At 36.7% G+C, this 14,755-nt stretch overlaps 1 protein-coding gene across 4 annotated transcripts in view; it reads right to left on the minus strand.

The window, feature by feature from the left end:
• Positions 1–5,614: 5,614 nt before the first annotated feature.
• The window catches only part of ZFAND3 (zinc finger AN1-type containing 3), a 142,189-nt gene continuing 133,048 nt past the window's right edge, over positions 5,615–14,755 (minus strand). For all 4 annotated transcript variants that reach the window (XM_071806123.1, XM_071806125.1, XM_071806124.1 and 1 more), the window contains one exon: positions 5,615–8,273. In XM_071806123.1, coding sequence (XP_071662224.1) covers positions 8,119–8,273 — 155 coding nt within the window. In that variant the 3' untranslated portion in view covers positions 5,615–8,118. The remainder of the gene's footprint in view (positions 8,274–14,755) is intronic.

The following is a 14,755-nucleotide window of genomic DNA, read 5'->3' on the forward strand; positions in this document are numbered from 1 at the left end:
ATTTTATTGTTTCACACACCAAACGTGGTTAGAAAGAACAGGTACAGTATACAACTTGGTTGCCTTCAGGGCCTTATGGATGATAGGTTTTGTGAATCCTGAAGTCTTTGAGGGCTTGGGATAACAGCGCAGAGTACTGCTGCAGCTGCCGAGCCAGTAGACAACTTGCGCACGCATGCAGCTGAGGCAGCATAGTTGGCTTTACCTTTACTATCTGAGAACAGCAAAGGCAAGGAACTGGTTCTGATTTATGTAAAACGTTTGACTTGGGTGTACTTGGATCCTTGGTTTCTGTGTCATTCAAATCTGCCCGTTTCAGTAGTTGCAGTAGTTGAGAATTGTCTTCATTAATCTTGATGTGAAGAAACCAAACCCATAGTATCAACCACACGCTAGTAATTTTAAATCAGTCACTGTGACTGATAAACATTTAGCATTACTTGGCAAATTAGTGATTTATATTTTATCCACAGAATAACAACATTGGGTTGACAATAGAAAGAAAGAATTAAAGGCAGAACAAAGATAAAATCTTTTATTCTTGGTTTGGATAGGTATTTGGTACCTGTAGAGGTGGTACTATTAAATACTGCTTGCATTTCTCTAGTGGCTTTAGTATCAAGCTAGCCTTAGGGTTCCTTGTGTTGAGAAAGTCCACAGGAAAGAGCAATGAAGAAGGGGTTTAAATTAGAAGTACAACTCAGCCTTAATGTTATTTGCTACAGTGTATTAAGACAGCTCTATGAATTTCATATACTGAACAGCAACAGTTATTTAACACTTAAAAATAACATTTTCATTACAGATGGAAACAGCTACTGGCAATACAAGCCTCAATACCTTTAGACGAGATTTTTCTCTACTGTTAGGTTGTCTCCACATAGACCCTGTCTTTGACCACAGCAGTTAGGGGTGGGAGGCATTGTAGTTGATGAGGGAGGTTCTGCCAAAGCACTGATGAGCAAAGTCTATGGAAATTACAGCAAACAGAATAGCCAAGGAGTAGAGAAATGAAGGCCCACATGGGCATTGGAACGTAGACTGAGAGAGGTATCAGATAATGTGTTTCAAATAGCACATATTTCCCTGCTTCTGCTAATTCAGCAGGAGGTGCTGCCTCAGAGATAAAATATTGCTTTTAAGGTAGTAGCTGGAATACAGTCTGCAGCACGTAGCTGATCCTACATCTACACACAGACACATGCACCCTTGATCCACCGCCGCAGGAATGAGACACTACTGAAAAATACTTCTAACCTGACTATTAGCATTCACTCAAACTTCTCAGCTGTTAGGAGGGGGGAGTATTTTTAATGGAATTGCAAATAAGCATAATGCTGGTTCCTCAACTAAGTCAACTAAGCAGTTGATAATGATTAAACTATAGGTACTATTAAACAGGCAAAATTGAGATAGTGGGACATGCTGCATTTTTCCAGAAGACATGCCAGACAAGGATTGATTACACGTATGTGGATGTGCAGAAAGTGAAAGCTGTTCTTACCCCAAAAGCATAATTCTGCTTCAGCCATTTGATGTCCCAGCAGATTTGTTTGTGTGTGTGTATTTAGAAAGATCTATTTGGAACAATGTTTTTTTACAAGACCTGAGACCAAACAGTCAAAAACAGAAAGAGAAAACAATGGGTGTGCTGTGTGACTTGGAGATAGCTATAGAATTTGTGGCTAACTGCTGCTTACCTGATTAGTAGTTCAATCTATATAAATGTGGGGGTTGATGAAGGCAAAAGTCTACATGCAGACAGAATAAATGTAACACCTCTGGCTGCTCTGCATGTGACAGACTATCCAAAGAAGCAGAATTCAAGCAAAGCTGATATGGATGGATCAGTTAACACATTTTTAGCTAGCCATCATTTTAAAATTATAGTGTAGACAAGAACAGTTGTGCTAGCCAAGTTGTTAACTTAAATTTTAACTTATTTTTGGAGCTCATCAACTTCCTCATGCTGCTGCCAAATGTAATACATCAAGACATCTCCAGGAACTGGTCTGGCTAAAGCTTTCAGGAATCTAAAGCAAATGCAGTACATATATATATATATATATATGTGTATATATATATATATGTGTGTGTGTGTGTGTATATATATATGTATATATACACACGTACACACATAAAGATGATATAATGCCATGCCTTTTTTTTAAATGAAGGATTGCTACTTTGTTTCAAAGAGACCCAAAAAAATTTAAGAAGATGAGGAAAAAAAATACATGCATAATCTTCAAGTGTTCCGAGAACCCTAAAGAGAGCTCCTTCTGGTGTTGCATGTCTGATACAGCAGATGACTTTCAACACTTTGCTTCCAGAGATGTCAACTCTTTTTTTTTTTTTCCTGATTTTTAAAAGCCCTGAATTGTTTAGAACTCTAGTTCTTAACTCTAGTTAAGAATGTGGTTTACTATCCTCCCTGAGCACACTTGAGAAAGGGAAGAAAAATGTCTTCTGCAACTCAGAAAAAAATAAAAGGGACTAAGCAATGAGCAAATGGTGGATGCTATCTTCTATCCTTTCATATGAAGGGAGAGCCAACAGACAAGAGTAGGTGTCTATGATTTTATTCTCAGTACTTACAGTCACTGCACCATGCTACAAGTTATTAACTCACAGCATCCTATTGCATGTTATTAGCTTTGCACAAACCTAGCAGAAAGGAACACTCTGCTTATGGTTAAACCATTGCCATAAACACTTGCTACTATCTGAAGAATAAAACTCTTTTGTTAGAGGATTCAGTCATCATCTTTAAAAACTATATATAATTTCAGTAATTTTTTCCTAATGCTTGAGATGCATGTACTGATTTTGAAATCATTTACAGTTAGTCTTTTAAAGTTCTGCTTGTTTTTCTTCCAAAGAAAATAGCAGCATATTGCAAAATAGGAAGGTCCTGTAGCAAAATACGTAGTTAATACTAAATAATCCATCAAAAATGTTTTCTAATTATAACAGTCCTCTTTCATTTCTTTGCATATAACATATGTTGCAGAATTGACTCAGACAAACTCTACACAGGCATATTCACAAAGATAAAGCAGAACAGTCTTCTGTAGTACCAAGTGAAAAAAGTTGGTGCTGTCTGGCAAGTAATTATTTGCCTCTTCATCGTTTTATGATCTGACTTGAAGAAGGTGGATGTGATCCCTAAGCACTTGTTAATTTGCATCCTCTGCCTCCTGATTTCATGCCTTCTTTCCTCCCAACTCAACTGCACATTGGAAGATGAGGAATGCAGAGTTTACAGGAAGGTGTATACGAACAGTATCACAGAACTGAGGTTCAAAAAACCCACAGCCTAATATCCGCAACAAGTAAATCATGTTTGCATTAAGTTTTAGCTAACTGAAGAAACAGTCTATGTGCAGTAAAATACACAATGAGGTTATCATGTTTATAGACCAAGGTCCATATTTTAATCTGCTTGAACTAACATGCAGGGGCTTGCACGAAGAACAAAGTTGATGCTTTTTTCCCCTGTGGTGAGTACTGAAAAGCCAAAAAAAGAGCAACATTCAAGCAGAACTACCTTCAAATGCCCAACTGCACATGCTGACTGCCTCAACAACAAGAAAAAGTGAATTAAGACTATGAAGAGAAAGAAAAATATGTCCTTCTCATTGATGTCTTTGCGAACTATTATTTAAGAGTGCCTCTTTCCAGCAGCATTGAAGTTTGTTCACATGCTGACAGGGAGAGATCAAGCCCACTATTGCACAAATTCACCATGTAAAATGGGCATTGTGAATACATTTGAACAGTTTAATCTTACACACAGTTTTTCCAGTGGTCCTTTGGGTAGCAAAGTATGTACAGACACAGTCTCAGCTAAGCACAAGATTATGAAGTGGTTACACTAGAACTGTATCCTTTTACAGCAGCTCCTGCCAAATCAGCTTTTGTACTGAACCATAGCTTACTACTGCTTGTATTATTTTTGTTCTGTGTGCAGAATTCTAATGGGGTATTTGAGTGATGAAATAAACATCTGGTGCCAATAAATACAGTTCATTTTAAGCAGCATTGTCTTAAATGTTTCCATTTGTTTTCTAGATACAGAAGTTCCCAGGAGCATACAAAATTATCTTCAGTGTGAATTTGCTAAAATCTCATTGTGACATGAAGGTATTACATTGATTAGACCTTCTCTTTGCTGTTCCACTGATGACTGACAATTTCAGTAACTACACTACAACAAAAATAATGCTAATTCATTTGTCTGGGCACTTAACTGTGTACACATCAACTGTGAGCCTAGGTGCTGTCAATTATTCCACTGATGCATTTCTTGGAATCTCTTATAAAATCTATATGACACCATTAGTATCAGTTTTCTTCCCTTGAGAGTCTTTGTATTGAAATAGTCACTGTAAGATTTTTAAAGAGTGCTTTTATCCCTTAGAGATTTATATCCAAGTTGTAGCATAGTCATAGAAGGAACTGCTATGACTGTAGAATGAACTGAACACCACGACGAGTACAAAGTTTTATATAAACGGGACATCGTGTTCAAGACGCCAAGGGATTGCAATTTGTCCAAAAGAAGAAAGTAATGCAAAACTGAAGTTCTGAATGTATTTATCACCTTCCATGGAGTAGATAAAAACAATCTTACTTTTGGACTGCTGTAACTGCACAAGGATTCTTTTCAGGGTGTTGCCTGTGCACTCCTGAGGAGTAGTTAACATTCTCAACTACCTTGTTTACAGTTACATTGCTTCTCATTCAAGACACTAAACTGCTTCAGAACAGAAACCAGTGCAATTAAGGACAGGCTGGGCATAGTGGCCTTCATGGGCAATTCTTACTTTTCCTTAAAGCCTTGGCTTGCCCCCCACCTATAGGTCTGAAACTTGACGAAAAGGCAGAACTGTTTTATGTAACTTACCTTTCCTATGACACAGCCATCTTGTTTGAGAATCACCACAGTTTTATAATTGAAAGTACTATACCAGTTTGAGGAAAAAATGGGTGTACATGTCCCGTGAATCAAGCACAATTTCAATTCCAAGCAATTTTCAAAATTGTTTTTGAATAATCACCTTGATACTCTCTCTCCCTCTAATACAGTTCATTTCTTTTTTTAGTTAGCCTTGTGTTTCTAGCATCTAAATGATTAAGAAACAATAGTTACTCCTCTACTTATCCATTATGAACACAGCCCATTATGATCTGGAATACAGCTATTCTAGGTGCAGAAGTTGTCAAAATGCATAAAAGAACATTTAAGACATTTTAAAACTATGATGCCAATGATGTAGTGCACAGTATGCATTTGACTTAAGATTCTGAACAACCTGTTCATTTGATTACAGTAGCTAACCTCAAGATTAAATCTACCAATACTGGGGCTACAGTAGATTTAGCCAGATTTGCTTACACAATAAATCACTAAACTTGAACCCAGCAGAAATATTATCCTCCCCTTCCAAACTGGCAGGAAATACCGTCCACTTTCCACCAGTTGTAAATTCAGCTTGAAGTTACTAGCCTAATGTTGGTATTTTCCCCATTTGTACTTCTTACATGAACTTACAGCAGAAATGGTGCAAAATAGCAAGACCTGTTGGAATAGGCAGAAAGGAATTCAAACTTTAATCTGATTGGTTTAATTTTTTTTTAGCAGGAGGAAAAAGAATGAAGTTACAAGATTCTTTTAATATTTTCACAATATGTTAAACTAAAACTGAGCTCTAGGCTACATGTGTAAGTAAATCTAGAACACAAAAGGGTTAAATAAGATCTTCTCTTAAGATACAAGAACTTAAGCTTTCTTTACGTTTAACAAACTTCACAGAACAGATACTGCAAAGGAACAACCCCCCCCCCCAACTTTTTTTGTTTAAAGTGAACATTGTCCATAATTCACATGAACTTTAAGTAGTGTTCTCTCAAGAGCCACCTTCAAACCATCTGTGCACTTGTAACAAGATTAAAGAGATTATTAAGGAGGAACAAAATAGCATCTTCAGTATTAATGCAGAAAAGTCTTCTGTATCCATCAGAATGCCCATCAAATGCTTTAATAGGATTTTGTAGGAAAAGAAAGTGCATATCACAGCAGCCGCCAAAAATCCGTGTTTTTTTAAACTCCTCATGGCAAATGTAAATAATATCCTTGGACTGTTCCTCTCACCAGGAACATTTCCTGAAAATGCAGCACATTACAGAAGATTTTGCTGCTGGTCTTATATTCTTGAATAATAATAATACTAAAAAAACCAACAGCTTGCCTTTTGGATTGCTGATATTTTAACATTTTATAATGATGGGACACTTCTGATTTGCTTCATGGTTAATTAATGCTAATACAGTCAGATGCTGAGTGTGCATGGAGACATATATATATATATATTTTTTTTTTTTTTAAATTAGTTGTCTCCTTGTTAAACGCTCCTAGCTGACTATCAAGGTAACAATATAATTTGGCCGATAAGGAGTTAGTTACCTGCAACAAGTAGAATAGAGGGTGACACACAGGCTTACTCCCAAATCGCTGGGGTTTTTCAAGTGATGCATTACTTTATCTCCCTGATGTTTTATATCTGCCCAGTATTTGAAAATCAGACAAATCTTTCCCTCCCTCAGGTCTTCTTACAAATTTACCTGATTGTTAATACCTTATTAATAGACTGAGAAGCTAAATTCACTCAGGACTGAGTAGGGCCACAGCGGTACAAATCCTTTTTACCTGCGTAAACCCTGTGAGCAGCAGGAGACATGCTAATTATGATGTTTGCTTTTTTGTTTCCAAACTGACAAGACTGGTGCAATTCAGTTCAGCTCAACGTGACATACCATAATACAGAACTATAGGTCTAAACAGATCCAAAACATTCTACTCCAGGTAATGCTTTTCACTTGCTATACTTGCTTTGCAATAAATGCGGGCAGAGATTTTCATGGGAGCATTCAGCTGCATAGAAACGGGGCTGATATAGCCCATTTGATTATCTCAATGACACTCTGGAAATGAGAAACACAAACTCAGTCTGATAAAGGGTGTTTTTACCGGTTGTTCCCCAATACTGTTACTGAGTTCCGTTTGCTACAAAATGTCCTTTTTTTTCCCCCCAATATATAAGTCTAACTACAGAAAGTCAGTCTGTAGAATCCAGCCATGGCTACTGTGCTGTGAATTAGCCTTATTTGATCAATTATCAGATACCTGCACTTAGCAAAAGGCAAACAAGAGCCAATCAGGTTTCGGCCGGTGGGAACGGCTGCCCTGCTCAAGGTGTGTGGAATCTGTTCACACAACTTGTAGAATCTCTGTGGATGCCATGTAAAAAGTATGCACCATTTACTGCTCTAGGATGGAGTTGGCTTTAAAGTGAGATCATAATTTAACTGAGAAGAAAAAAAAAAAACAACCAACAACAAAACAAAATAAAAAAAAAAAACCCTGACAGGTTCTTCATAGTAAGATAGATATAAAAATTTTTCATAAGAATCTCTGTCCCCCTTTCTTTTTGGCTTCCTGGAAAGAACCAGAAAGATGTTCCTACCCCAACAGAATCCCTGATGCTGGTGACACTGCCTAACTCAAAAGCCACACGCGATGAAGGCACGAGTGACCAGTCAGGTCTTCTGGGCTTAAGCAGCTGCAGTTGCAGCTCTTAGTAGTATTTCACCTCCTCAGGATTCATTAACAGTGAAGAGGTGAAAGGCTGCACATTAAACAGTTTGTCTGAAAGCCATGTGCATAGCAAACTTTTACACAAGCTTCTATACAGCTATTTGTTTTAACTCTGCAGCTGGAATGTTTCCAGCGTAAGGCTTTTAGAGTGACTCCAGCAATAACAGAAGCCTTTGGATTTTTCTTTTTTTGTTTAAATCCACTAGCCATGCTCAAAAATAATATTTCTTCATGTTTTATTTTTATACGGTGGCTAGCAGGCACCTTAGTAACCAGCCAGAAATCAATGTCAACCACCATCAACCCCTAAACTACAGTACCAGGACGGTTGGCTAAAGAAAGGAAACTGATTGGCTGTAGTCTGAAACTTGCCTAGTACAAGGTGTCTGGCTGACTTTGTCCTAAATAAGGCTAACATTAGTGAACTAAGAGAACAGCATTTGGTTGCAGTCTTGCACTCAGGAACATCCTTCGCCAATGCGTTGGCAAGATCTCCCTACTTTCCGATCCAGTTTCACCATTTTCATAATGGCTTCCTCACGCCCACGTCCCATGTGGTCAAATGTGCAGTCATGTTGTTCAGGCAGGCGATGTAACATACAGAACACATAACCTACCATGGAAAGGAAGAAAAAAAATACAGTTAGGGACTTGATTAAAGTGACAGTCTTACCTCAATCAGAAATGAAGGATCACCTACTGGGGGATTACTCAGTTCTCAAAAATTAATGCCAGCTTTGAATTTTTACGTATCTTCCTTACAGGGTATTAATAAGTATCTCATTATTTACTGCATTTTCTTGAGTATTTATCAACATGATATCAAAGGGTTTGGGTTTTTTTTGCCATCCTCTCATCTTACAGAGGAAGCCCCCAAAACTGTCCAAACTAGGTATGCCCAGATAGTAACAAAGATAATGGTTAAGAATTAAAAAAAAGGCTGATCACCTTCACTGAAATATTTTCTACTTTTATGTGGAGTTAGTTATAATTTCTGAAATTCATGCTTATCGTACTTCAGGCTGAGTTCCCAAGCAGGCATTCAAGCCAGAACTGTTAAATGTAAGCAGCTTGCTTCCTCCTCACTGCCAGCACCCCAAGCTGACTGTGCCTGCGGGAGGGCTCACTGCTCCACTACTATGCTGGTTTCAGAAGCGTCTCTTCATGAACATTTCTGACACTAAGCATGGGGGGTGAACAGGCATTTGACACAGGGACATGTCTTGCCACATCATCTTGCTCTGTAGCTGAAAAAATGCAGGTTTTTGTCTTTTTGTCTAAAAGTATTCACTGTTGTTTGGTTTTCCAGGGAGCATGTGATTCAGAAACACATGGCATTACTTTTCCCTGCAGGTGAGGAGGGCATCTTCAGTAGACACCTCTTTCTAATCTACAAAGAAAATAAGCTTTTTTTCTTATTTGAACCTAACACTTCATAAAGAAATTGCCTCAAATTTCCCACCTCTTAGAATGAATTTTACATAGTGATAAGTAGTATTAAGATGATACGGTAGGGAAAAAAGTCACACAGTTGCACAGTTTATGTAGTCCACTGTATATGCAATAAGGTATGATATCACCTACGCTGCAATATTTTTCCTGCCTGATTGTGCAAAGAGCATCACTTCATCTCTCACCCAATGCTTTACTGCTGCTCCTTCAATGCTCAAAAGATATTAAAACCACAAAATAATGATATTTGAGAGATCAAAAATTGTAAAAATGAGTGAATGATTGAAAGAGTGTGTGTTTTTATATATATATATATAAATATAAATAAATATATATAGATATATATATATACACACACACATTTATATAAGTGCCTGTAAAGTATTCCAAGCTTCTGGACTAGAAAACATAAACTGCAGGAGAAAGCAACAGGCTACCTTTCTGTTAGTGTGACTGTTAAGAAAACAGAAAGGAAAAAAGTGTCACATGTGGAATTATTTAAAAAAAAAAAAAGAAGAAAAATTGATTTATCTCTGCTCTTTGTTTCAACAGCACCAGCTATGAAAAGGCATGTCTATTATCTGTGTCTGGCTTTGAAACCCAGTTCTAAGAACAAACCAAAAAAGACTAGGTTTCTATATTGGCATGTATGTTTCAGAAATATGGATGGAAAGATGCAGATTGAATTGATATATATCTTGCCCCTTGTGATTACTGCCTCCACTTCAATCTCAATCTGGGTCATACCGCAATCAAATGTGACAAATACCTTTTCCTGAGGTGCCAAAAATTCATGGTCTGGTTGTTAAACTGAAAACATCCTTGGATTATAGTTTCAATACTGAACAGGCATTTCACTTAATTCTCTCTTACAGAAAGCATGGACTGAAGGCTTCCCTTATTTCTTGAAATAAGACTTCAAATTACTGAACCAACATTCACTGCAGGCACAAGAATACATAAATATCTGACTAGATACGCTCAAAAATCAAGTTCATCATCTTCTCTGCAATGAATGTGTAAGCAGCAAATGCAAGAGACCCTGCAGATCTGTACTTGGCTGAAGTAGTTTCACTGTCTTATAGATCAAAATTGTTTTCTATATCCTAATGGTTCTACAGATCATCTCCACATGGTTAACAAGGATATGTAGAAATGCTATTTAATGTTATCTAAAAGATATCTTGAACATGCATACAATCTTCTACACAGCTTCTGCAAGACCCTTTTCACAATTCTATAAAAGAAAACATATATACAAGATGGTTTATCACTTTTGAACATGACCTTTCCATTGCCCCATCTCCTCACATTCTACAAACCCTCCTGCCTTTTGTATATTATACTTCATTATTACATATATTAGAGATAGTAATATATACGATAGTGTATATATATGATAGTATATATATAATATATATATATCTCGTGTATATATATTATATAGTATAACTTCATTATGTACCTTTCTTCTTTGCCACTCCCCAATACAATCTATTCTGTGCTTTGCCAAGGCTTTATTTCATTTTAAAACATCTTTTAGTTCTTTTTAGATAACTGTTTTCATGTACCAAAAGCTGTACTGTATGCTATTTTTGTTCCAGATGAAGCACATTCTTTATTTTTTTCTGTTTATCAAGTATTTCCTCACTCATTCTTGAACAGAATTTCAAGAACTGTCCACAAAGAATACCAGGTGATTTTCATTTTCCCAGACTATGGGAAAAGTATTTCTAATTTCAGCAGCTAAATGATCTAAACCTGTTATTTATGTATCTATTTTAAAATGATCTGCTAATTAGAACTGATAATACCTAATGAAAGAATACCCAAGCACGTTCTGAATCTTACTAAAGATAATTTTGCATATATTAGCTGTTTTTATGGAGGGGGTTTATTCTTGTTGAATTAGCAATGAGAATCTTCTGGAGGTCTCATTTCCAAAAGAGACTTCAGATCTTCAGCCCCACTTCTCCAAATGCCTAAGTCACTTTAAAGATTAGAACTTGTATGTTTGTAGATTTTATTTAATATTTAATGTACTTGAATACTATTATGTAGTAGCTAGTTGAGTAACAGTAGTTCTGAACATAGTTTCATTAGTTCAGAGTGGAGATGTTCAATTAAGTTATTCTTGCTATATTCACTCCTTGCTTCTTCACTGCTCTGGAAATCAGAGTGGGCATTCTGTGGTCTGTGTGTGCACAAGTGCCCAATGTCATACCAAAACCATCAGTTTTTACAACAGTTCCATTATTAACTTATATGCACTAGGGCAGAAGGCCAACATAGTGGTTCTATTTTGATCCTTTAAGCCAATCCAGATTTGGAGGTGAAACCTTTTCTCTTGAGAACTCTGCTTTTATGTTTAGGAAACAAGTTGGATTAATGAATTCTTGTGGTGCATTTACTGTTCAATTCATTATAGGAAGATACCAAATGCGGGTTGTCTCCCCTTAAGGATTTTGCTGCAGAAATGCTTTTTTTAGCACACTATAACTAAAAGACAAAATAAATAACTTTTCTGCTAGAGGAAAGAGCATTGGAAAGAGAATCCATCTGTCAACTAAAGTCACTCTAGTCATCAACCAAAATATGCCAGACTTCCAAGCATAGAGGATTTCAGTCTAATATTGCAATTGTTGTTTTCTGATGTTAGGAGTAAACTATGAATCACCTACTCCTTGAGCCCCTAATGCAAACATTTTGGAAAAACATTACGTAGTGCCTCCAAACCTTTGAGCTCTTCTAAGCACCCCAGAAACTATTTCACAATATATCATCACAAATTCACTTCCATTTCATCACCAGAGCATAAATGGGTAAAGCTATAAAGCAGTGTACTGTCTTAGCCCTACTTGTACCCATACAGATGAATCTTTTGCATAGGACGTGGAAAAACATCATTCAAAGGAAGTCTAAGATCACACACAAGCATCTGTGAAGCTGCTTTCAACATTCCTGAGGAATCAGCTGGGAAAAGGCAACTGGAGAGGACAGCAAAGAAAATAATCTTCCATACTCAAGATGAGAGAATACCATGAATCTACGTTTGCTCTGTGTGGGTGATGATGAAAAATGACTGTATTTTCCTCATTGTTACATTCGAGAGCACTGGCTAGATGGGAATATGGAATGACAACAAGCAGATATTTCAATTAAAACCTACATTAAATTTTAAACTTTCTGTCTTCAAATTCTGAGAACAGTAAGCTGCTAAAATACCAACAAAATGCTATGTTAAGCATCAGAAACAATTCAGCTAAATGTCATAATAATCCACAACACACAAAAAAATTATAATTTTTGAGTGTCCCTGATTTAGTTAAATTTCTTTTTCTCGTTGTTAACTCAATGGAAAGCAGGCAGACTTTCTGGAACATGGCACAAATGCCCAATAATTGGATTACTGCAAACTACCTATGGAGAAGCACAGCACACTGGTGGTACTCCTCTAGTGCGCATCTGTGGCCGGGCATGGAGTAGTCCCAGACTCTTCTAATGTACAGCTGGAGAACACCACACTGTTACATAAGATATATAACAAATACAATTAATCTTGTTACGTGAATAGCATGAAGATAGACAGGAAGCTGCTTTTTCTCCTGCCCCAAGATTCTGGTCCTAATCTCATTGATGAGACATTCAGAAAGTTGCTAAGGGAAGACAGATTTGTTTGTTTAGTTTGTGAACATGTTTTGAGAATTGGTGGAAGTGCCAAACGAGCTTATTAAATATTTATACAGCTTACACATTTACAAAGTGGCTTAAAAACATTTAGAAGTGCCCCTATTTGAAACATCTTGATGTGTATCACTTAAAAAGTAGCTGCATGCTGCCACAATTATCATACAAAAATCAGAGCTTCAGACACTTTAAAATCACCTTACCTGCCCGATTTTACTGTTATTTATAATTTTCATTCCCAAGTCAAAATTCAGAAGTTCAAAACTGCTAGATTTTGCAGCAATTTCCAAATTTTATATAATAAACAACTTGTTTTTGTACATATCCCCTATAGAAAGCCTATTCAAAAGTAGTCTTAATAATGGTATAGACTTATTTCTATGCAGAATTCTGTGCTGTATGCTTTGGCTTCACATGCTTCAGGAGAAATTTTGCCTTTCTTGCTAATTTGAAATTCTAATTAACAAGAGGCTCAAAGAGGACTTAAAAACACCTTATAACCTTAAAAGATGAAGGTGCCGAAAAATTCACTACCAAAGGTATATTATCTAATGAGGTATGTGTGAATCTATAAGCAGATTTCTGTGCAAGAACAGATTTTAACATATATTTAAAAGGTGAACACATCTAGAGGATATCATACAACACAGCAAGACCAGACAGATTAACCAGCAGAAAAGATTAGCCCATGCAATGATACATGCTACTGCAACACTGTTCAGATTAATTGGACATAATTCCCCCCCAAATGTCTAGTCATCCAAAAACAGTGTTTATGCATCTCCTCCATCCCTTCCAAATAGAAAGATGGAATGTTAATGATAATAACAATAAAGCTGTTAAAAAGTGTGGGAGGGAAATATTTTTTCTTTTTTCAAGACACGGAATACCTAAGAAATGAATGCAGAATCAATAGCTACCCAGGACAAAAAGCAAGAACCTAAAGTCTTGTGCATCAAGTACTTCAGGAAACACTTGCTCTCTGGATTTCAATATAATCTAGCTTGTTCCCCTAATATTTCGGTGATTGTTCAGAAAGAACATCCAGCAATGGAAGGACATGAAAGTGTTCTACAGTCCAGACTAGTAAAACTTCCAGTGCAGCTTGTATGCACTGCTATGTTGCAGTATAAAAATATTCTAGTCTGCTGATATCTTGTATTATTCTCCTTCTAGACAGCTTCTTGCATATACTCTAATTATCTCATCTTTCTCTTCGAGGAATGCTCTCCATTGTAATTGTCAGCTTTCATTACATGACTCAAGGACCGTTCAGTTTTACTGACATTTTCTATAAAACCAAATCCCAACAAGCTAAACAACAAGCTTTTGGAAATAAGTGAGTTAAACTGTTCTCCTGTTTCCCAGGTTTGCAAGATGTCATTGCTTCCCAAGGGGAAAGAGAAGTAAGCCACATTATGCTGAAGCATTTTAACTAAATAGATGTATTTATAAAACTCCACCAAACATAGCTTGAGGCAGTCCTTGCTATCATTTCCACTCCAAGAAGAGTGGATGGGGAATGTTAACCTCTTGAGTTCTCAGTGTTAGAAGTTTCTAAATATTAATGCACAGTATCTTAAAAATTGCCCTCTCAAGGCATTTCTGTTCCACATTCCTTCACAAACAGCACAGCTGTAAAAGACTCAGGAAAAGTAGTAGGAAGTACACTTTTCTTATTAATTTGTTTTTCCAGCCATCTGTGATGGTCAGTACAACTCGCCTTTCTAATATTGTCTTTATATAGATAGTCTATACTTACTCATGACCCCCAAAATGATCAGTATCTGAATCAAAAAAAGAGGAAAAGAGGTGGTGTAAGACACCTTAGAATGTTTCTTTTAATCTGCCAATCTGTACACACAACTGGACGTGCAACTTGGGACTTCTATTCTGCCCTTAAGTCAGTCCTAATTTCAGGTTTCATGCTAGAAGCACAGACCTCCGTGACATATG

This window comes from Patagioenas fasciata, chromosome 3, assembly GCF_037038585.1.
Source record: "Patagioenas fasciata isolate bPatFas1 chromosome 3, bPatFas1.hap1, whole genome shotgun sequence".
Taxonomy (NCBI): domain Eukaryota; kingdom Metazoa; phylum Chordata; class Aves; order Columbiformes; family Columbidae; genus Patagioenas; species Patagioenas fasciata.